The following is a 22332-nucleotide window of genomic DNA, read 5'->3' as shown; positions in this document are numbered from 1 at the left end:
GACTAATTAAATCCTTGGACTAGAGTACCTGTAGAGAACCCACACAGTTTTTTTCTAATGAAGCCAGTTTCAGGTTAAGGGCACAATAAGTGCAAGACTTGGTAGTGCAGTATGTGTCCACGTGTTTCTGTACGTGTGTGCACATATGTGTGTCCAAAGCCCTTTGGTCCAACGTCCCACCCCAACACCACACACAGAATTCCTGACATTCCTGTGAGAAGAAATTACAGCACTCTGGGAACGTTCACCAGCCTGTTCATGGCATATGGTGGCCAAATGATCAGGACAAAGTAGGGCACCAAAACACACACAGAAGAGCCTGGGACACCATGTACGCTATGCAGTGCTGATGAGCATGTGTATGTAATTATACAGGAGAATTTGAAGAAAAAGCACATTGTACTGCGTGTGCGCACACACACACGCACAGAGAGCGTGCACACTGATCCTGCAGAGAGAAAAAGAAGCCGCTGTACCAAAGGCAGCAGGAGTCACCCTGTCTGATCTCAGATCACAAAGCAGTATGCATGACACACGTGCACACATATAAAGGACAGTCTGGGACACAAGGTCATGTGATGTCGGAGTTCATAAGTAGGACACAGGTCGGGGTGACACAGGGAGAACACACACACAGTTGGAAAAGTGCAAGAGAGCACATGAGGACAGCCAGAGCTGTTTTTTATATAAAGCTGCAATATGCTGAAGATCTTTCTCACAGCAGACACTTTGACTTATCTTACTGTAGCAGGAAAAGCACAGGTGTTACTGATAAGTGTCTCAGTAAGTATTAACAATGTGACAATGTGCCAGCATGAACAATAACAGGAAATTTAATTCAGACATCACTTATTGTATTATCTTCACCTGTGCTTTTCTTGCTGTAACATGTCAAAATGTTTCTTTGCACAAAGGTCTATTTCACACTGAGGGCCACAGGGGGAGTGGTAAATCTAATTCAACTCATAACTTAAATATGCAGACATCTTGTGATGTGACATTTCTGAGAAACAAAAATCTGTTTTCTCAGAGTTTTGGGCCTAAATTTGACTCTTTTCAGTTGTTCCAGAAATCATAAAAAGATGAATGTGGAAAAATGAGAGCCAGATTCCAGGAAGGTGCAGAGAGTCAATAAGAGTTTTATAAGCTCCATGCTGGAGGCAAAGCTGTATGGATGGCAATGTCTGCTGGTTCACCACTGTAGGCCAGACTGAAATAACTCAACAACTACTGGAAGGACTTCTGTGAAATGTTTGCTGACTCTCTCTAATTTTTCATCTTGTGCCATCATGAGGTTGACATTTGTTGTTTTGAGTTAAATGTTCCAACAAATATTGGCTGGATCGCGATGAAATTTGCTACAGACGTCCATGTTCCACTCGGTGTGCATTTTATTTATGCTAACTTTGTATCTATCACCATCATCAGGTCAAAATTTAAATGTACCTCCTAAAGAATATTGAAATACCTTTTTTTAATTAGAAAAAGCTGATTTGTTTGAGATGTGAAACACTGCAGCTGTACCTCGAGATGTCTCTGTGGCAAAAGTTCCCTTAGAGGAGGTAGTGAAGAATCATTAAGTTGTCATTAGCGAGATAAGTTTTCTTTGACCAGGCCACAGACTTACAGTTTGTCATTTTCTATGCACAGATAACATTTCCTTCAAGGGTTACACTTGAAACCAAAATGTAATCAAGGCCAAATGTATCCTCTTCATTTTGGGAGTGGGAAGGATTTTCTCTCTGCAGCTCTTCTCTGTTGCCACTTTATGATTAAGGCTGATAAGCCGGCTGCAGTTTTACATAAAAATGTAGCCTAGTGCGGCTTTAAGAGGATAATGATGGTATCATTGGCATTCCTCTCCCTCCTCCCGCTGCTGGCTTGGCCCTCACTGCACTGTTGGCTTCAGCTTCTGGAAAGCCAGAGTACATATAGCATGAAATGTCTTCTCCTCCCTCTCTTCCACGGACTACGACTGAATGTAGATTAACTGCTGCAGCACTCTAGCTATAGCATCCGACCAAACCCACCATAAAACTGTGGCAAATTCATTCCTCTAAGATCCCAGAATACACTGAGTGAGTACACTCGGTCCCTGGCCACAACAACCTACAATCATTGATCTCTGACAGCAGTGAAGAGGTCAGAGACAAGAGCTGGATGTTCAAGGGCAAAGTGCAATTAAGAGCCATTATAAAACCATAAAAATACTCTAGTTATAAGTGACATAATAATACGGTGTGGTACATTTTGTTTTTATTCTGCACTGAGACCGTTTTGTGCTTTGCTGCATTGGACAAAGCACTTGTTTTTTTTTTTTTATTTCTGGATGATAAAGTGAAAGTGAAACAAGCGTGTTCTCTGATTTCAATCACCACAGATGATGTGTAAATGTGGACTGATGAAGTGAGTGAACAGTCATCACTGTGTTTCAAGTTACTGAACTTTTAGAGATAATCAGCATCAAATGAACTTGTTAAGGTGAGGCAGGGCGACTCTGGAGAGGAACAAATTCATTATAAATATTATGAGCAAAACGGAAGTTCTCAGCACACAGGCTGGCTTCCATGCAGTCAGCCCTCATCAGATCATCAAATACACATGGCTAGCATAAACCAAGGGCAAGAAACCTGAGCCGGGCATGATCTAAATATACAGCACGTCCGTCAGTGAGGTTGATGGGTTGCTTCTCTGGAGAGCAAATTCAGAATGTAACAGCAGCTGCTTGCTTTTTCACTGCAGCCATCAATCAGACATCTCATTCATTTATACAGATACGGTCTTCATCTTATCTTATTCATCACCGTCTACTCACCAAATTTCTAACTCAACTACTAACTGTGTTTTTTCTACAATTTCTAATGCTGCTTTAATAAAAGAAGTTGTAAGTTATAAGACAGGAGACAAACCACCTAAAGCATTTAAAACAGAAAAGCCCTTAACACCAGAGATGATATTTGTAACACATATATCCTACACCTGAAAAAACTGCCTGGTGCCGTTGCTACGATGACTGCTGAGTTGTGAAGCCTGACTACAAGGACTTGGGTAATACCCTTAGATACTCTTGAGTTTTTAGCTTCATCAATCTGTGGTTGAATGCAGTGTGGTCCTTGATTTTTCGAAGATAAAGAATTGTTACATTTCCACATCAACTTAGTTAATACTATTCCATGTCTTACAGTCTCTTTTACATCTACCACAAAGTGGTTGTGAAACTTCTCCAAGTGCTTGTAAAAAAAGAAAATAAAAAAAAAATGTGATAAGTTGGTATATTTGTATGCAGAAAAAAAGTCACAATGTCTTCTCCAATTGTTAAACATCAGTTAGATCCTTAAGAAGCGCAAACCAGTTTTAGATCACTTGGACCTGTTGTTGCTATTTGACTCCATTGCTTCTGCATCGTTGATTACACAACCTGTTGCTATATCATGGAAGCTTTCAAGAAAAAAAGGCTGTACAGGACTGTGGCGTCACTCCCCGTATTGGGGTCTGAACCTGCATACGTTCTACTATCTATCACCCCTGTCCCACAGACCTATGGCCTACTTACTATAAACTCCTCTGTGCCTGGCACTGCGTGACCTACAGGCCTATATAAACACCTCATCCACTCAACCCATTCACGTGAAGCCATATTTAATGCTCTCACACAAGCATGACCACCGCACATCAGCAGGGCAGACAACAAAACCACCAACACAGTAAGAAAAAAAGGAAAGAGGCCAAGGGAGGGAGAATTTACAAGCTCTCCTCTCCTCAAGTTGGCCGCTTTCCAAAAGGATCCCCAAGATTTTCCACGATGGCTGAAGAAGGGATTTCTGGGAATATATTGAGAGAAGGCTAGTGCATGTGTGTGCATGTGTGACTGTGTGTGTGAGTGTGCATAGGGAGGAAGGAGGGGCCATAAAAAAGTGCTGAGAAGTGCAAAAAAAACTGGGGGGGGGGGGGGCATTTTGTCTATACTTGTCTATAACCTCTCCATCTGGAGAGCAGAGCCCGCAGTGATGAGGGGAGAAAATGTCCTAGATGGAGATGATAGTGAAGGAGATGGGGGAGGGAGGTTTTTAGGAAGACAGGAAGAACATTTGGTGGGTTTTGGCAGTGGAGAGATCCCATAAAGAAAGGTATAAAATAGAGACTGAACTCAGTCATTCAACCTTTACTACATGAGGAGCAGAAAAAGAGATTTCAGTAATGCCCTTATTTTCTAACTCAAATCCCTGAATGCATCTGACATGGGCAGGATGAGGAGAGCAGAGGAAAGTTACCATGGTGATGTGGCAAATTTTGATTGGCCGGGCGCTGAAAGCCTGGAACAATCAGCTCCTCGGGCCTGCGAGAGGAAGTGCAGTCCATGTTCTCCTGTGGAAAAGGGCAGAAAAAAAGAAAAATGGTATTTTAAAAAAGGTGAAGAACATGCAGTAAAAGTCATGCAGTGTTTCAAATTCCAGCAATGTTAGGGTTTAAAGGGGAGGCACACACAGTTCAGAGGGTCAGACAAAGGGAGGGGGCTCATGCCTCTGCTTTCGAGGAACATCGAGCCTCAAGTTCAGAGAGCTGTGACACTTTGACCCTGTGGCACTGTGACTTTATGACCCCCCGCCCTATCCTCTCTCTCTCCTCCTCTCTCTCTCCTCCTCTCTCTCTCCTCCTCTCTCTCTCTTCCTCTCTCAGACACACATACAAACATATTCGTTTCCAACTCCCACTTGTGGATCTTACATCAGGTGCTGATACAAAAAAACAAAACAAAAAAAAAAACAACAAAAAACAGAACAATCATTTTTACAGGGCAAACATACAGGCTCAGGCACACTTATACAATCTCACACGTCTGGAGATGCACGCACACACTGCCAAGTTCCTCACACGTTGTCTAATTTGATGCAGCCTCGAGGCAAGAAAGCTGCAGAGGAGAAAGATAGGGGGAAAAAGCCAAAGAAATTTTCAATCTTCCCTTTTCCAGGAAAACGGAGAACGCGGAAGCATTGCTTCCAGGAACTGCTCGTGGCCAGGGGTCCTGTTGTGCATGCATGCACATACACACACACACACACACTCCCAGCTCCCCTCGGTGCTTCGAAAACACCCATGAATGCCCAGAGTAAGATTTATAGCTCTGAGAAGCAGCAGCCAAAAGCTTTCCAAGGAAGGCAACTTGGCTGCAGGGCCTGTGGGCTGACAAAGAAAGCCTGCAGGCTTCAGCTAGAGCTGACTAGCTAGAGATAAAACAACTTGTCCACTAAACACTCCCTGATACACAGTATATCTTACTCAGCATGTCAAAGAAATACAAGCCAACATTCAAATAACAATGAGCATCACTCCAAGTGCACAGTAGAAAAGCTCAAACAGACAAAGTGACTCAAGTTAGCCTCATAATCTCTGCTGCACCATTCAAGCCCAGAAAAGGAGGCGTTTTCAGTCGATGTGTCTGACGGAACAGTTTTGCTTGTATTTCAAACAATTCAGCTGTCTAGATTGTTGCCTAATGGTCCGCATTGTATTTTCACAATATGCAAAAAAACGACCCAAAGCGTGTTTTTGTGTATCATGCTCCAAGCATTGCCAAAACACACACAACCAACACTCAGTACTGTGTCTACATGCGCATCCTGTGTAGCGACAGATTGACCACTGAAGCTGCTTCTGCTGCTCTGTTATCGTCTCATGTGGACATTGTGGATGAGAAGATCGATGACATGTACACATCCATCCACTGAGCAGATAGCTAGTTGTTGGCCAGTTAGCTTAGCTTAGCTTAGCACAGAGACTGGAGTCCGGGGGGAAAAAAACCTGACCCTGTGCAAGTACATAAAACAAGCAATGCAGCTACCAGCACATATAAGAAACCTATAAAAAAAATATTAAATCACAAAACACGGAACGCGAAGACTTTACTAAAAGAGGTGACATCATCATCATCAAGTCTCTGCTGGTTGCCTGGAAACTGCTCAGATCTTAGAAATAGTCCTGGATATAAATGTTGCCCCTAAAATGTTGAATGGTCTTTTCATTCTTAAAGTTTTGCTTTTCTACAGATTGAAGCAAAGAGATCTAAACCGTGAGCTTTAGAGAGAGCGGTAGGGAGATTTTGTTCTCGTTCCCATTTCCAGTCCCTCTGCTGAGCAAAATATAGCTGGCTTCTAGCTGGAGCCTAATCTGACAGACATCAGAGTGATACAGATCATCTCAGGCAACTCCTCAGCAAGAAAGGAAATAAGTGCTCATCTAATGACGACTAGAAGATACCGGATACGTCAGGCTGTATTATGGGGAAATGTGGATGAAATGATCCAGTGACGTACTGTACTGACATTAAATGTAATGCTGCAGCCATAGAAATACAGCATCATCATAATTCGCTTAGCTTCTAAAATCATGGTTATAATGAAGCGCTGGTCCAAGCAAATAAAGAATGTGCGTGCTTGTTTCCTGCATACATAACACTGAACATACACTTTACAAGGGTTGACATTCATTTTTGATAAACAGTGCAGCCACAAGACTTGTGCGTTTGTAACTTTACTTTCAGCACCGTCAGGTTTGGGATTGCCTTTTCCTAGAAATACGAGGGTACATGTGTATGCTGAGTGGAGCTGAAGGCGGGGCGGTGACCCAGTTCTCGTAACATATATCAGTTGCACCAGTGTTAATATATAGCTACAAGTAAACCCAGGGAAAATCCCCTCCCCTCAGCAGCACTTGTGCAGTAAAAGAGTCAGCTTTAACAGCTACATTCCACATAAAAACCTCATTGTGAATCCCCACTAATGCACCTTCTCTGACTCTACAGTCTGAAGACAGCGTGCTGATGCTGCCCCAGTGGTCAAAATGAACCTGAAATGACAAATGTAAAAGACATGGTTCACCTAAAAGTAGTCACTGTTTTTTGAGTGAAGCATTCTCCAGATGTGGACTGTTTTGCACACAATGAGCCAATGGTTCAAAACAACATTCTTGATATTATAAGTCTTCAGGGTACAAGCTGTAGAGTACATGAAGGGAGGTTTTCTTCTTAAACTTTATAGCTGGTGAGTCAGCCCTTTAGTCTTGTGTTTAAGTTACACAATGGCATAAATTGACCAACTCTGTTTATCATCTGTGAATGAACTTATTTGACTTGTTTTCATTATAGTTCACTGAGGTCAACTGAACATTTTCAGTTTTCAAGGCCTTGGCTTTTTTTATTGACCTGATGGTCATGTATCTCCATTATTAAAACCTCATAACATAAATATTTATAATCAAATCTATAACTATGCTTGAAGATGATTCTTCAGCTGATCGAACTACATTAAGAGTCTGCTTACCAAATGACAAACTGCATCAGCTGTCACAATAAGTGGCTGGCTACTTAGCGTGCATGAAAAATATGAGGCATTCAAATCAGATGCAATCAAGATGAATCAAGAATCAAGATGCAGTGAACTCACTAAGGACGGGGATGCACCTTATTTTTTTCCAGATAACACTTCAGTGTGAACAATAAACCCACACTGAAGTCAGCAGGAGGAGAGCCAGGTAGCTGAGTCCTGCAGTCTGTTTGGCTAAAGAAGCGAAGAGCTACTGAGCTGATAGAGCGAACTGCTAAACACACAGCAGGACTGAGTGTTTCTGTTCAGAGGAACATGAAGCTTTAAAAACAGTCAACTAAGTTTAACATAGCAACAAAACAAGTTTACATTAAATAAATGTGCTGGATTACCTCAGCTGATTACAGTTTATAGGTACAGAAGCAAAGCTTGAATTCAGGCACGGATTACATTCACTTGGGGACATGAAGATTTTGTTTTTTGGGTCTGTTCCAGGACGATGGTGAAAACAGCTGAACTGGAGGCTTTGGGCAATTCACCCAAGAGTTGTTGAGATTTTTCAGTGTTTTGAATCTTGACCGACCAACAAACTAAGTTACATTTCTAACCAGAGACGCTCGCATCACTTAAAGTTCAACATAACACTCAAGGGTGAATATTGTATTCACCATAAAAATGTAAGTTAGGGACAAACTGCTTTATAAAATGGTTGTCAACACTCTCTTCCTCTGTCAGACCCGACTGTTGACATCCCTTCCATCATGACCAAACTTCTCCACTTCCTCTTTATAGCCCACAGCATTAACATCTACACGCATTTCAATACACTTTCTCTCAGAGCACCAAAGGCTACACTTCCTCGAAAGCACAAGCACAAGACTGAGCGTGCCCAGTGATGTGGTGACCACTGACCTCTCAGAACATAAAGAAAGAAACGAACCGTAGTCCACGTTCTCACACAGAACAGACATGTTGAGGACTGCTGGCACAAATACTGAGGTTCAGGGGAGAGAATCTGCAAAATGCTTCATTCATTCAGCTCTTCTGACCGCTGAAAGTCGTAACTCAGCTGAGCCTCGAATCTGTGGACTGTGGCTTTTTTAGTGCTCTGCAGTTCATGTGTATGCACATTAACAAACACACACTCATACATTCGACATAAGAAGACGGAAGGGAAAAGAGAGAAAGACAGCAAGAGTTGCTGGCTGCTTTCTCGGAGACATCTCTGGCACAGATCCAACGTTCTCACTAAGATAGACAGAAGCACACACACACACACACATGCACACGCACGCACACACACACACACACACACACATAAACATACACTCAGAGACAGGCCTGGCACTGTGCCCAGATTCCCAAAACATGCCCAGCGTTATGTATGGCGTTATGTAAGTATGCACAAAAGAGGGCTCATTTGCGCCTTATCTATACACACTGAACCTACAGTCACTGCCTCCAGAGAGACTCCATGGGGTGTGTGTGTCTGTGTGCCATGCTGTGTCATGTCATCTGGCAAGCTTTACATAACACACACACACACACACACACACACACACACACACACACACACGTTGTAACCCACTTCTCTCCCTCCAACTATCAAACTTTTTTCTCCGCTAGATTCAGGGTGGAGGAATGTTGTTTTCTATGGGGATTCAATTCACTATTCACTGCAGTCTTACTGGTGCAAAACCCTTTCCTGGAAGCTAACGTGAACCAATCCAACTTCATGTCAGCTCAAGCGGTCCCACGCTTTGGGTTAACAGAGATCTGCATTTTTGCGCCTCCACTAAGAGGAATAAGGCAGCTGAGGCTACGTCACCTCCATCATCCCCATTGGTCCCAAGAAGACGTCATACCATCAATCCCATGCTTTCAGGCCTGCCACACAACAAAGCCCACAGTTTGTTATTGTTGTTTGTTTAGAGCTCTATTTATAGACCTCCACGATGCTCTTTAGCCAAATTCTTTAGGTTTCTGCAGGGTTGGAGAGGAGAAAAGCAGTGAAACAAAGGGCTCATTCTGCAGGAGTTGGACAGTGGAAGTGGGTCTGTTGTGTTGCAGAGACACCATATTTCACCTAACTGGGCCTGCAGTCATTCACTGTGAAGAAAGTAGACTTGCAGAGCCAAGGTGCACATGTTGATACAAACAAAGAGGTTCATATTACTATACTTGTCAAAACTACAGTCTTTACCACACCCATAAACAACATGTGACATAAATGTAACCAAAGGCTGCAGATGTATACAGTGTATGTGCAATATAAACAGTGTAACTCCCTCAGCGCTATAAAGCTTTTTAGCATCTTTTTGCTCATTGTTTTGCTTTAGTAACCCCAAATTTTCTGCTCCTTTTTATAGCAAAAACATTGATTGATGACATTGAATCCCACTGTGCACTAAAAAAAACACATTTAGGGCAAAACCTAGTTCAAAACAACAGACTATGTTAGCAATTAGCTTGTAAACACAGAGAAGCATGTAGCAGCTAGAGGACCACATTTTCTTAGGAGTTGGAGGAGGCCCAAACAGAGCTAAAAGAAAGAAAATATTCAACTTATATGTCCCTGTGGCCAAGAAACAAGCCAAGAAACATTCTGAATGAATGCTAATTTAGCTCCGTTTTTAGACTGTTTGCTAACACGGTAGTCCTTACACCTTTTTACCATGGCAGTATGTCAGCATCTGCCTTCTTAGATTGTTCTACATACTTGATTTTGCTTGGATGTGGGAAAAAGGTGACATCGCAATGACAGGGCTCAACGTAGAAAGTACACAGTTAGCTGTTAGCCAATGTCGCTTTCTAATTACACAGTAACTCAGCTGAGTTAACACGTGTCAGTGTGAGAGCTCGCTTTAACATGAGCACAGGTCAGTTAGGGTAGATGTTTAGACATGGTAAAATTATTTTAATAGCAACACAGTTAAGCTTTGCATGACTTCCTGTTGTTAGTCGTTCAGTTATGAGTTACACCTGTGCTTTTCCTGCTTTGACAAAAAAGTCCAGAGCAGAAAGGTCTACAGTCCCACAGGAGCTTTTCTGTTTCATGTACAGCTGCTGCAAGCATTGTGGTCATTTTAGCAAACTTCCTGTCCATTTTGCAGTTAGCAATCCCCTCCATCTTCTCCACGTCACCGTGACACATCACGCACAGCTCCTTTCTTTCTTTTCTTCAAGCATTTTTCGTCACTCGGTCTTTTTGTTAGTACAAGCTGCCACAGAGAGCGCTGGAATTGTTAGCTGGGTTGGTACCAGAACAGGAGGATCCTGCTCTGACTGTCCAGGGGCACACAGGACCGCCTCTATATGGGGTTTCTAGTCCTGACTGGATAAAGTGTGCAGGGAAACCGGAACATTTCTTTCCTCTTTTACTGCATGAGCGGGGGAGGAGAGGTGTGGGTGGCTAACCAAACCCTCTAGAACAGTGACAACTGTTGGAATATAAAGCTATCAACACTCATTTTAATTAAAAAAATAGAGTAACATTACTGAAACACTGGTTACTACGCTCCCATCCAACCAGTGCACATCCTGCACAACACACAAAATATTTACCTGGTAGTTTGCGTGACATAAGAAGTAGTCAGGACATCCTGCTAAGGCCATGTTGTACCTTCAGTGTTCCCTCTGTAGGGAGTGGCACCCTCTGGTCTCACCAGCACCCTGCACATGAAGGAAGGACACAGCAACACAAAACAGACTGAATGAGAAAGAGGAAAGAAAGCACTTGTCACTGAGCTGACTTAACATAGGTTACAGGAGAAAACTCACATTCAAATTCAGAGCTGAAGTAGAGACAGAAAAGTAAAGAGGTAGCTCACAAAGTGTGAAATAACAAAATTGACAGGGTGTTGGGATCTGTGCTTAACACCAAGCAACGACTTTGTAAACTGGTATCTATTTGGTATGCCTAAAGACAAAAACCCTACACCCCTCTCTCTGCTCAGGAGAAAACAAAGCCTGCATGTGCGAATGAATGTGCATGCATGGATGAACATGTGCACACCGAATCCAATGTAAACACAGCCATTGTGTACCACACACACACACACACACACACACACACACACACAAGTCAGTTCCCAAACAAAGCCTGGGGCTTAAGACTAAATAAGAGACCCTCTCCAAGCTTGCAACACATGACCACTCACCACCTGCAGACTGCTGGTGGGGAAGAGGGGGAGAGGTTTTCTGAAGGAACTTGAAATAGGAGTCGGCTCTTGCCACTGCATTGTGCAGCATTATCTGCTGTGAGTAGGCAGGGGGAAATTGTGAATGTGTGAGTTTGTGTTTGGAAAGAGGATACACACACCGCAATAAATTTCCATTTCAGGATGTTCAGAAGTCTTGTGTTTCAGAGCATGAAATGTCAACGCCAATCAACACACTGCCTAAGAGACAGACAGTTCTGATGCAAGTTGCTTTCCAGAAACATCCTCAAACTTGCAGTTACACCCCAAAGCCACTTTATTATAAAGATAAATGGGTTCCTGGGGCCAACATGAAGTCATTTTGGAATCAGATTTCTATCTGCATTTGTTTCATTGTTTTGGCCAGAACGTCGTATCCTCGGCTGTTGGTGGAAATCCCAGGTCACCATCAAAATCTAATCAACTGTTCCCTTTAACAAGTCCTATCTGCCCACCCAGTTTCATAGACAGCTGCAGCAACATTTTAGACATGTCGACCTCAGAAAATGGATATTTCTCTCAATTCAAGAAAATTATGAATGCTGCACACAGGAAGACATGACTTGTTAGGATACTTCTGCAGCCCACATACAGATTTCACGGAAGTGCTGCAACCGATACAGCTTCCAACAAAGGTTCGGCAAACTGAATACACACACACACACACACACACACACACACACACACACACACACACACACACACACACACACACACACACACACACACACACACAGAGTCTCTCTCACTAAATAGCTCCTCTCACTCTTTGACTCTGCTCGTTTCTCTTCACTTTCTCTCCCAGCATGTCTCCATTGTACAGGTCATTATATAACACATATCAGATGGTTCAAACAATATCTCTTCCTCCTCCTCCTCCTCCTCCTCCTACTCCTCCTCCACCTCTCCCTCTCTTTTCACCCCACTAATTACTGTTTCCACTGGGGCTCTGCTATCTTTAGGTCGCTCTGCTGACTGAGAATCCGTGTCTAAATGTGTGTGCACAGTTGCACAAGACAACCTCTCCGCTCCTGATAATTGCACTTTTTTTTTTCTTTTTTTTACTGTGCCCAGTTTTATTTCTCACACCTTCTTGCATAGGGTTATGTCTGTGTTTACAACATAAACTGCTGGCCAAAAGGGCAAGCGGGGCTGATTGTATGTGTGGCTAATAAGCCTGAAAGCAAAGCCAAAGCTCCAACTGCTTGACATTTGCTGACATTTGTGGTTCCTCCTGCAGAGAAAGGGAGTAATTCAGCTTTACTGGTCATACAGGGAGATCTAGAGAATTAAAAAGGGGCAGGGAGTAACTTAATAAAGCTACACATATGTTTAAGTGTGTGTGCGTGTGTGTGTGTGTGGATATAAAACATCTTTCCAAGTGCAAATTAACTCACATGCTGACATTGAGGGCATTTCAGTTGCAGGTTTTCGGTGATTATGTGTTAAGTGGACTGCACTGCAACCTCAAGAGGGACAATCTCTGATTATATTCTATATTACCTACTTGCACCTGCACCTTACACACCATAGTACAATTGCCATTCAGAGGCTCTTATGGGCCTTAATGTTACCTGATCCTCGACAGACATGTCGTCTTCTTTATGCACCAGGAGGGAAGGAAGGAGGAAATTTAGCAGCATGCAGAGATTAGCCTACATTAAGACACAGCTAATGGAGCTTTATGACAGACCATCAACACACAAGGCGCGCACACACCACACAAACACACACAGTACACACTCAGCCAGCTTATCCTCCTTGATGCAGGCATGCCTCTATGTGCTGCGGGTTCAGATAACTCCCTTACAAAGTAGCAATTAGTGGAAGCAAAGTACAGTTAGAGTGAGGAGATGAAACAGTCACTGCAGAGAGGGTTTGACACTGATGAGCATCCAGGCTGACCGGAGTACTGAGGAGAAGTTGTCATTTTTATGTCTTGGAAAAACTCAAGCAGCCTTCCACCATCGCTGACAGTCTCAGCATGAAGACAGAAAATGACCGTTTTCTGCTCCTCCTGCACCTGATGATCGTCACCGTGACATCTTTTTTTTTTTTTTTAGATGCATGATTTGTATCCTTTACATGTCAATCTGGTCATGGATTACATTACCTGCCGTGGTTGGACAGACTTTTGGAGAAGAGCGGTGACTTTTAGAGCTTATTCAACCTCATACAAAAATGTCATGTTTCAGCCGACAAAAAAGACGTTGAAAAAGTAACGTTAAGAAGAAAAGCGTCTACCTCTCCCTGCATCCCTGTGCATGAGCAATAATCTTCTACAAGAACAATGTTTGACGCTGAGTTCAACCATATGCGCGCTGTACGGAGTTTCCAAACAAGTAACCCAAAGTGCTTACGGTAATCAAAGCGCAGGACGCGGCTCCAGAATCGTGCCCGGGACGCGCGGCGGAGCAGCAGCCGGCGCTTCGACTGTCCTCGTCTGGATCTCCACACAAACTGCTTCCCCCCCAAAAAACTCCGTCCGCTCTTCTGTTGTCTTCACCTTGTTCCCCCCCCCCCACCCCCGACCCCCCCGAGGCGCTTTCCTTGCACACGTACGCACACGTAAACGCACACTCACGCTCGCAAATACACGCACACATGCACTGATCTCAACCTGCACTTCTCGACCAGCTGACTCTCCTCGCTCTCTCTCCAAACATACCCCCCCCCCCCCCCCCACACACACACACACACACACACACACACACACACACACACACACACACCATCTCTCTCTCTCTCTCTCTCTCTCTCTCTGAAGGAAACCTCTCTCCGCCCCGGCCTGTACACAGTAGCACACTGCAAAAAATGACACTTTTTACAACCTGATTCCCAGGACGCAAATCTCATGATACGCAAAACACGCAGGGAAACGACCTCCTGTCCTCCAAGGGGTTTTCGCCTCCCTTCTGAAAATGTCGCTGTCGATTTGTTTGACATGCGTTTGGTTTTGTTTGCGCGACTCAAAATAACTGCGAGGGTTGACACTTCTTGCAGTGTGTTCAAGACCTGACTTTAACCCTTCAAGTAGAGGGAGGCCTCCTCTGTGAGCTGAGGTGACACAGACATTAGTGTCATCCATCCATCTGGTGTCAGAACTGCAGATGTACAGTATGTGCATGCACCGCAGCCTGCAGCATATGTCCTTTATGTCAAATCTAATCACACATTTACACCAACAGGTTGAAAAACAGCCAAACTCCAGAGTTCCTGGAGGCATATAACAGCCATACCATCGAGGTTAGAAACAGCACATTAAGGTCACCATCTTACTAGTCCAGTGAGGACCATAAACACACCTTAATGGGATTTTCAAAACTGTGAGTACAGGGGTGAGCACTGTAGAAACATTTGACCTAAAACCATAGAGGTGTGAAAAGAAGTACTGCTAACGCTCTGCTGAGCATCATAAACTGTATAACAACCATATACATCTTTATTGTAAGTACAAAGAATACTGAAATCAGCCCATTACATATACCCCAAGTGTCAGTGTTCCAGCATACCATTTTTAATGGCAACTGACTATTGGATGCCATGAAATTTCATGGTCCCCAGAGGATCACTTTTCAGGTTGAAGTTTGTATTGTATTGCCATGACATTTGGTACAGACATTTTCACCACAGGATGCTTGATGAAGTGACCCCCTGACCCCATTTCATGTGTAGCCAACATGAGGTTTAACGTTTGTCAAAAGTTCTTTGGTTAATGACGGGTCCCCTACAAATCCCAAGACATTCCTGCAGCTACTTTACTTTGTTAAGTCCTAATTAGTAAGCTAACATTTGTGTTAGCATGCTAACCCACTGAACTAAGATGGTGACTATGGTAAACATTACACACACCTTAGCACTGTCACTGTGACCGTGTTAGCATGCTGATGTTAACTTTTAGCACAAAGCCCCACTGTGTCTAAATACAGCCTAACATATACGCTAGCCTGGCTGTAGCCTAGCCTGGCTGTAGGTTAGCTTGGCTGTAGGCTAGCCTGGCTGTAGCCTAGCCTGGCTGTAGCCTAGCCTGGCTGTAGGTTAGCTTGGCTGTAGGCTAGCCTGGCTGTAGCCTCCCGTTGATTGTAAATATACATTTTGGATATCTTTATATTATTTTAGATGTATTTTACATGTTATTATTTTGTGAATTCTGCAGTTTTAATCAACATTTGGCTTAAGTAGCTGAACATTCTCACATACCCCAAACCACTAATCATGATAAAAGTCATAGCAGCTCCCGTAAAAATTTAATAGGCTCCCACCAATACTGTGGACATATGCTGGCTCTACTACAGTTTAACTTCTTTTACAGGCCATAAATTGTCTGTACTGTGTTAGATACTGTATTCCTTGACACCTCCTCGCCTTTCACCTATCCATCATCCAGCAGCCATTCACAAACTCAGGTTTCACCCACTCACAGGTTAACTCAACCCTTCACCTTATCTGCTTTCAGACCAGCCGTATGTGGACACGTGTTGGGGCTGACAGCCGATAAGGAGGCCAAGTGGATCCAGTAAGGAGACAGGATACTTTATTTGAACCCAGCTATTCATGTAACAGCACAACATTCAGTCATTCCAAGGTTGGATATTTATGGAAACCTAAAGGGGCGCCTCCTCTGTAGCACATACAAGCGACAGGCCAGATCCAGCTTGGACACATGTGTAAGGCTGCCAAAGCTAAACATGTGCCCGGACATGCATGAGCCCAAGGCCACATGCATTTGAGGCATCACCAGTTTTTCAGGAAAAAGTCTTCTAGGTAAGAAGTGCAGGCTATTTCCAGAGATTGCACTCAACCAAAACCTTTGTTTACAAAACGAACACACGGAGGTGCACTGTAAATACACATGGAGTGTCAAACCCCCTGAACGTCACATGGGAGTATTTGTACTCATTAAAGTACAGACTGTGATTCCATGTCAAATCGAACATTTAAATTACTGTGTGATTATCTTTTTAGGTTAGATTTCACTTGCAGAGGCCTGGTGTTTAAAACAGCAGGAGCAGCCACTGTCTTCACCCAGAGGAGCAAATGGAGACCATCAGCAACCTAAACCCAGCTGAGGAAAGTCTAAAAGGAATGATTATGTCAAGTTGACCAAAACTGCTAAATAACTCTCCACCAGTGAGGAAAGCACAAATATTGTAAAACCTTATTGTTATTGTATAACTATCTTCAAGATTACTTGGGGAGAGTGACAGTTATACATTACAGTACAATACAGACTGCACAACACAACAGAGTAAAAACACTTTTTTCTGGATTTTCCATTAAATCATGGACAAAATCCTGCACCTGTTTGCCCTGATGTATAGCCACTGTTGGCAAATGAGAAGCAGTGGACTGGATCAACTTAACTATGCTTGGGAAACCAAACAGATTTCCACATTTCCACCCAAATGGGGAATACTGCTATTTCAAAAGTGAGCCCTATATTTTAGATCTGATCGATTTTTGGGGCAATGCTGAAACTGATATTAGGTAGGAAAAAAATCCAATGTTGATAATCATTCCATACACACATTTTCTTTCTTTCTTTTCTTTTTTTTTTTTTTTGCATTGATCCCTTAAATCATATCCTTTGGGGCAGCTCCGACTGTCAAAGTCACGTCTGCTAAATTACGTCCACTGATTCATGTTTCCAATTTTGCTCTCCTTGAGCAATACTTGGATATCTAAGGATTCTGTTATTAAAAAGACAGGTCAGACACCATAGAAATCATTTCAGTTATGTTGCCAGAGACATAGAATAAAAACCTCAGCCTGTCAGTGACAAAATAAACACTTTTAATGGATGTAAGTTTGGCAGTCGGAGTTGCCCCAAAGGATTACATCGTAGCCATTACAGCTGTGTTGGGGCTGCCAGCTGAGCTGATCCACTGGACCAATCCCAAAACTGTTGGTAAGTATGAACCATTTACACACCCAAACATATAAATATACAACACAGATTTTTTTTGAAAATGGCAGAATTCCACATTGAATGATGGACCTCTGGTTTGACTCATCTAAAGGACATATGCTGAATGGTGTTTACTGCACCACCATTGTGTCAATAAATGTCTAAAGATAAGGGTCAGAATCATGAAAGAATGCGGTATATAGCCAATCCAAGATACTGTTCCTTCATTCAACATTATTTTTAAAGAAGTTATGTGTGTTGGGAAGAAACTGAAAGTAGCTCCAACTGGCAAATGGTCAAAACCAAAATAAAGTACAGGCTCATTTAGAATTAGAAACATCTCAGGTTTCAGCTTGGAATATGGCTTTAAACATAAAACAATGTGTGCTGGTGGAAACACTTCAAAGCACAGTGCCTTCTACGTAAGCCAACAAACTTTAAAGGCTCAGGCCCGGCTTGGTCTGATGACCAGCGAGTCCCACTGCTCTGTTTGTTTGCATTCATAGGTTAAGTCTAATAGAGTTATGCAATCGACAACAGAAACAGCTTGATGCTTCCCACTGAAATGGGTCAGCCGCACAAACACATGGACTCGCAGTGTTTTGAAAACACAGGAGAAGCGTGGCTGTTACATAAAAATTCCACTGATCCGCGTTGGGAAACAGTTAGGCATCCCAGATGTGGTGGAATCTGAGTCTGTCAAGGCCTTAGGAGGTCAAGTCACACACACGCAACACGCCACCGCCGTAGGCTCAGTTGTCTCCAGTTGTAAATACAGTGTACAGCGTGCTTGAATGCATAACAGGCTAAAGAGTGACATCAAAGCGCTTCCCTGTCTGAGTGTGCGTTTTGATGTGTGAGACAATTAAAATGCCATAAATGGTTGGGTCACAGTCTCAGTGTGTTGTGACCGTTTCAAAACCTCTGAGCGTAAACAGAGCTGAGTCCAGCCACATGGAACTGGGTCATCCTGACCGTGTGCGCATGGCATGGTTTGTAGGTGATTCACCGTGTGCGTCTGTGTTTGTGGGTGTGTCTGTGTGGACAATGCGTCTGTGGTTGGGTGGTCTGAGAGCTATTGTTGACAACCTACTGGTTTTTATTGATGTTCACATCCGAGCTGGAATGCTGCTACACCTCCAAGCATAATACAGAGTTGGGGTTTGGTGCAGACATGGTGGAAATGGACAAGAGAGCACCTGTGTGAAGTAAGGTAGTAGGGATGACTAGTTCTGTTTTAATCATGCTAGTGATGCTGCTCTATTCAGCTGTCAATCGACGACTTGGTGTAAAGTGTTCAAATTGATAGTCATAGTCGTGTTTATGACTTTTGTGCAAATCTATGTGCTTTGATGCATTCTGAGAGCTAAAATAGTCAGTGCCAGCAGCCTGGGTAAATCTTTCCACTGACTTTACGTGCAGTCACACCACATATAAACTTCTACACTTTGCCCTGTCCGAACACTCCTCTTGTCTTGGTGATGCTTTTATGATGTTTCTACAATCATAAAAGCAATGTAAATGTATTTAAGCCTGCACTGGCTCGTATTTAAACAAAGCAATTTTAAGTCATGTATGCTTTGCTAAAAAATGTTTTTACAATACCTAATTATTTTCATCTGATACTGACAATCACAGCGTCCATTTCTAAGTTTTTGTTGCGAACCCACGTTACATTGTAACCTAAAGGTTTCCCCGAGTCAGCCAACGATATAAGATTCATTACTTCACAAGATTGGACTTTACAGTTGGATTAAAACTGTGGTTACAGTCGGTGCTGTTATATTGTCAGGCATCATTAATCCCTTAACACCTCAGTAATCATTAAATCTAAATTAGTAACAAAATAATTTTGTTCTGTCACTGGCCTCCACATGGGATTGGGTTATAATTAGGCATCTACATTACAAACTTAAATCTTATTAAGAGCTTGGAACACTGTGCTGGCATTCAGAGATTTTGCTTCTTTTGGGCGTGATAAGCCCTGAACTGCATGTGCACTCACACACATGCAGGCAAGTACATTTTAATTGCTCATTATTTACAGTAAATCTACATTCAATTTTGGCAGCGCAAAAAACGTGGGACCCTTTCTTCTAATTGGGTAAAGACTTGTATTTGCTTGATCAGAAAACTTCAACAGATTCTTCAGCATCGTGGAGTGTGAAGGAGTGTGAAACTTCACTGACTATTTTGACTTGTTTTGAAAGACTTAATGACATTTTCAACCAAGATTATATGACTCATGATGGACATTATTTGCAGCATTTGCAGTACACTGTGTGTGTGTGTGTGTGTGTGTGTGTGCACACTTGTGTGCGCACTTGTGTGTGTGTGTGTGTGTGTGTGTGTGTGTGTGTGTGTGTGTGTGTGTGTGTGTGTGTGTGTGTGTGTGTCTGAAATGTGTGCTGGCCCCAGCTCCCCTCCAAAGTCGCTTAGAGTGAGTCAGGAGATCAAAGTCGAAGCTGTAGATTAATCCACATAACAGGAGCTTTTCCACTAATAACAGAACATTCTTTTCACTCCGGCTGCCTGGTACGTCAGTGCCACCGAGCCTCTACAGTCACACTGGCAGGGACCTCAAACCTGATCTCTGGAAAAGTAAGTTCAAACACAGCCACAAAACACTGTATGCCTACACAACAGGGACCTTTCCTGTTACACTTGAAGGAGTGGTGAACATAAAAAAGGTTAAGAATTATTTCAGAGAGCTTTCATGTGTCTCACCCTGGTGTGACATGTTTATTTTTCATGTTACTTGGCTATAATGATGTTTAATGTTTTTAGACATTACTTAAATCAAATTAGAATCAAAGACAAAGAAGGAGCTCCATGTTGTGATTACAGCAGATTCCCATTTACCACCTTTATTTGCGTGTAAATCACCAGACAAATATGAGATATTTATACTAAGTTTACCATTAAAATATGCAACATCTCAAGTTTTCAACATTTCCCTCAAACTGGCAGCTCGAGAAAGCCGACAAGTTCGCCAAAGCAAATCAGTATTTTATACAAGATGTTAGGCTCTCAATAGCACATGTTTTGATGGAAAATATCACAAGTGTGAGGTTTTGTGGATATTTTGGCCTTCAGAGAGGTATGTTTGGGAGTTTTTGTGCTTGATTGGCAGGGTCAGCTGCATCCAGGGTCCATCATGCTGGGAAAATGTGGACTTTCTGGATCCAGTAAATGACTCAGATGGTGGTGAGCGGCAGGGGTGGATTGCGTTTTGTTTCAATTCACAAAAAGCCTCAAGTCTTGGGTATGGAGTCCTGATTCAGATTACAAGTCAACAGGTCTCAAGTCAAACTCAAGTCCCAATGGGATTATATGCCCTTCACCAAATCTGATGGTACAGTATATCACATTTCCAAACAGTTAGTACTGAAGGAATGAGCACTTTGTATGTAAATGTAATTTGTACGCTAGCAACAGTTGGTTAATTGTTATGTGCTATATCGAACGCAGCTGGACTTGTTTTCTTTGTCTTGAAATGAAAACAAGTCCAGTTGCCCACGATACAGCACTTAGAATAATCATGACCGGGATGACTAAGAATCTTCATCAACATACAGTTAGTTCATTTGTTCCCTTAGGCACACAGCTAAGGGGCTCTACTGGCTGCCTGGACTGTGACCTATCAGACTATCACATCTTGAGGTACAAAGTGATATTACAGGACAGGATGAGCTGGGCCTTGCAGCTTGATAGCTTCAGTAGACATCTTTGCAACACAATACACATGACGTAATGGCAACGTTGGTGTTTCTTCGCACTGTGTTGATACTCAAACAGAAAATAACTTATTTACAAAAACAGCCGTTTTGGAGCAACAACAGCATTCACAAGCTGTTTTTGTTCTCCGCCAACTCCTGAGGCATATACGTATCTGAGTATTTCGCTGCTAAGCATTCTACTATTGTTATCAACCAGAGACTGACTGTGTCTGTTTGCTGTTGATCAGAAAGTGTGCTGAGTTTTTAGAGCTTGTTTTCTGCAAGCGGCTGCTTGCTGCTGCCGGATAATAAAAAGAATTTGCTGGTCTTGAAAGCAAACCCAAGAGCTACAACGGCTAAAATACTCCCTCGAGCTGAGTGGAATTGCAGACATGAATGATAATTCTTTCTGGGTTTATCACTATGAGTGACCTATTTAACATTGGGTGCAGTCATCTGATCCATTAGTCCATGTGCCGTGGTATGTGATACTTGTGACACAATTACAATCACATGAAATTTATGAGCCGTGTGCTTTGTACAGCGCAGTCCTTTTTTTTTTTGTTGACCACAGAGTCTTGTTCATATGAATGTGATAATCCGAGGTATTATCTTGCTGTTCTGCTGTGGCTAATGCACCTTTCCAGATCAGTTCATCGGATATCCATTGTCAAGAGAGTGAAGATTTGCAGATTTGGGTTGCACACTTTTTTTGTCACGACTTATGGAAGATAATGAGTCTAAATATTAAGGCCAAGGTCCAAGTGAAGTCATTGGTGTCAAAAATCAAATTCAGGTTTGTCACGTCTACTAACTAATCAGCATCATTACCTGAATAATATGACTTGATAACACACCTCTGTTGTGCTTCTACTTTCATGCCTTCTTGCAGTCTGTGGTAAGGGCTGGGTGAAGTGGGTAAAGGTTGATAAGGGCTGACTGAAGGCAATGTTAGCTGGCTGAAGGCAGGGTGAGTTGAAACATTCAGTCCTACTTCAAGTTTCATTCTGAGACCCACAGATTTCCAACATCTCCCTGCCGGAAGCAGTGCACAGCAGCTATTCCCTATCAAACAGAGAAATCATTTGTAATGGTATCGCACAGAGCAGGCCTGTGTTTTGTCTCAGTGAAAAGGCCTCGGCCGTTGCCAGGCAGATGTTTGGGTTGGATCGCCGTGTGGTGGAACG

At 42.8% G+C, this 22332-nt stretch overlaps 1 protein-coding gene across 2 annotated transcripts in view; it reads right to left on the bottom strand.

The window, feature by feature from the left end:
- LOC119016729 (growth factor receptor-bound protein 10-like) overlaps nt 1–14038 on the bottom strand; it is a 44198-nt gene extending 30160 nt beyond the window's left edge. Inside the window, exons 1-3 of one of the 2 annotated variants that reach the window (XR_005074246.1) lie at nt 13879–14038; nt 10884–10991; nt 4272–4365 (exon numbers count right to left, since the gene is read on the bottom strand). Coding sequence is in view for 1 of the 2 variants with exons in the window: in XM_037092924.1 (XP_036948819.1) it covers nt 4272–4365; nt 10884–10934 (145 nt within the window). In the remaining variant the exon portion in view is untranslated. The remainder of the gene's footprint in view (nt 1–4271; nt 4366–10883; nt 10992–13878) is intronic. The other variant, XM_037092924.1, reaches the window with a different exon arrangement.
- Between the last annotated feature and the right edge of the window lie 8294 nt (nt 14039–22332).

Source organism: Acanthopagrus latus, chromosome 3, assembly GCF_904848185.1.
Source record: "Acanthopagrus latus isolate v.2019 chromosome 3, fAcaLat1.1, whole genome shotgun sequence".
Taxonomy (NCBI): Eukaryota; Metazoa; Chordata; class Actinopteri; order Spariformes; family Sparidae; genus Acanthopagrus; species Acanthopagrus latus.
The sequence above is the reverse complement of the archived record's forward strand: the minus strand, read 5'-3'. Positions and strand labels throughout refer to the sequence as shown.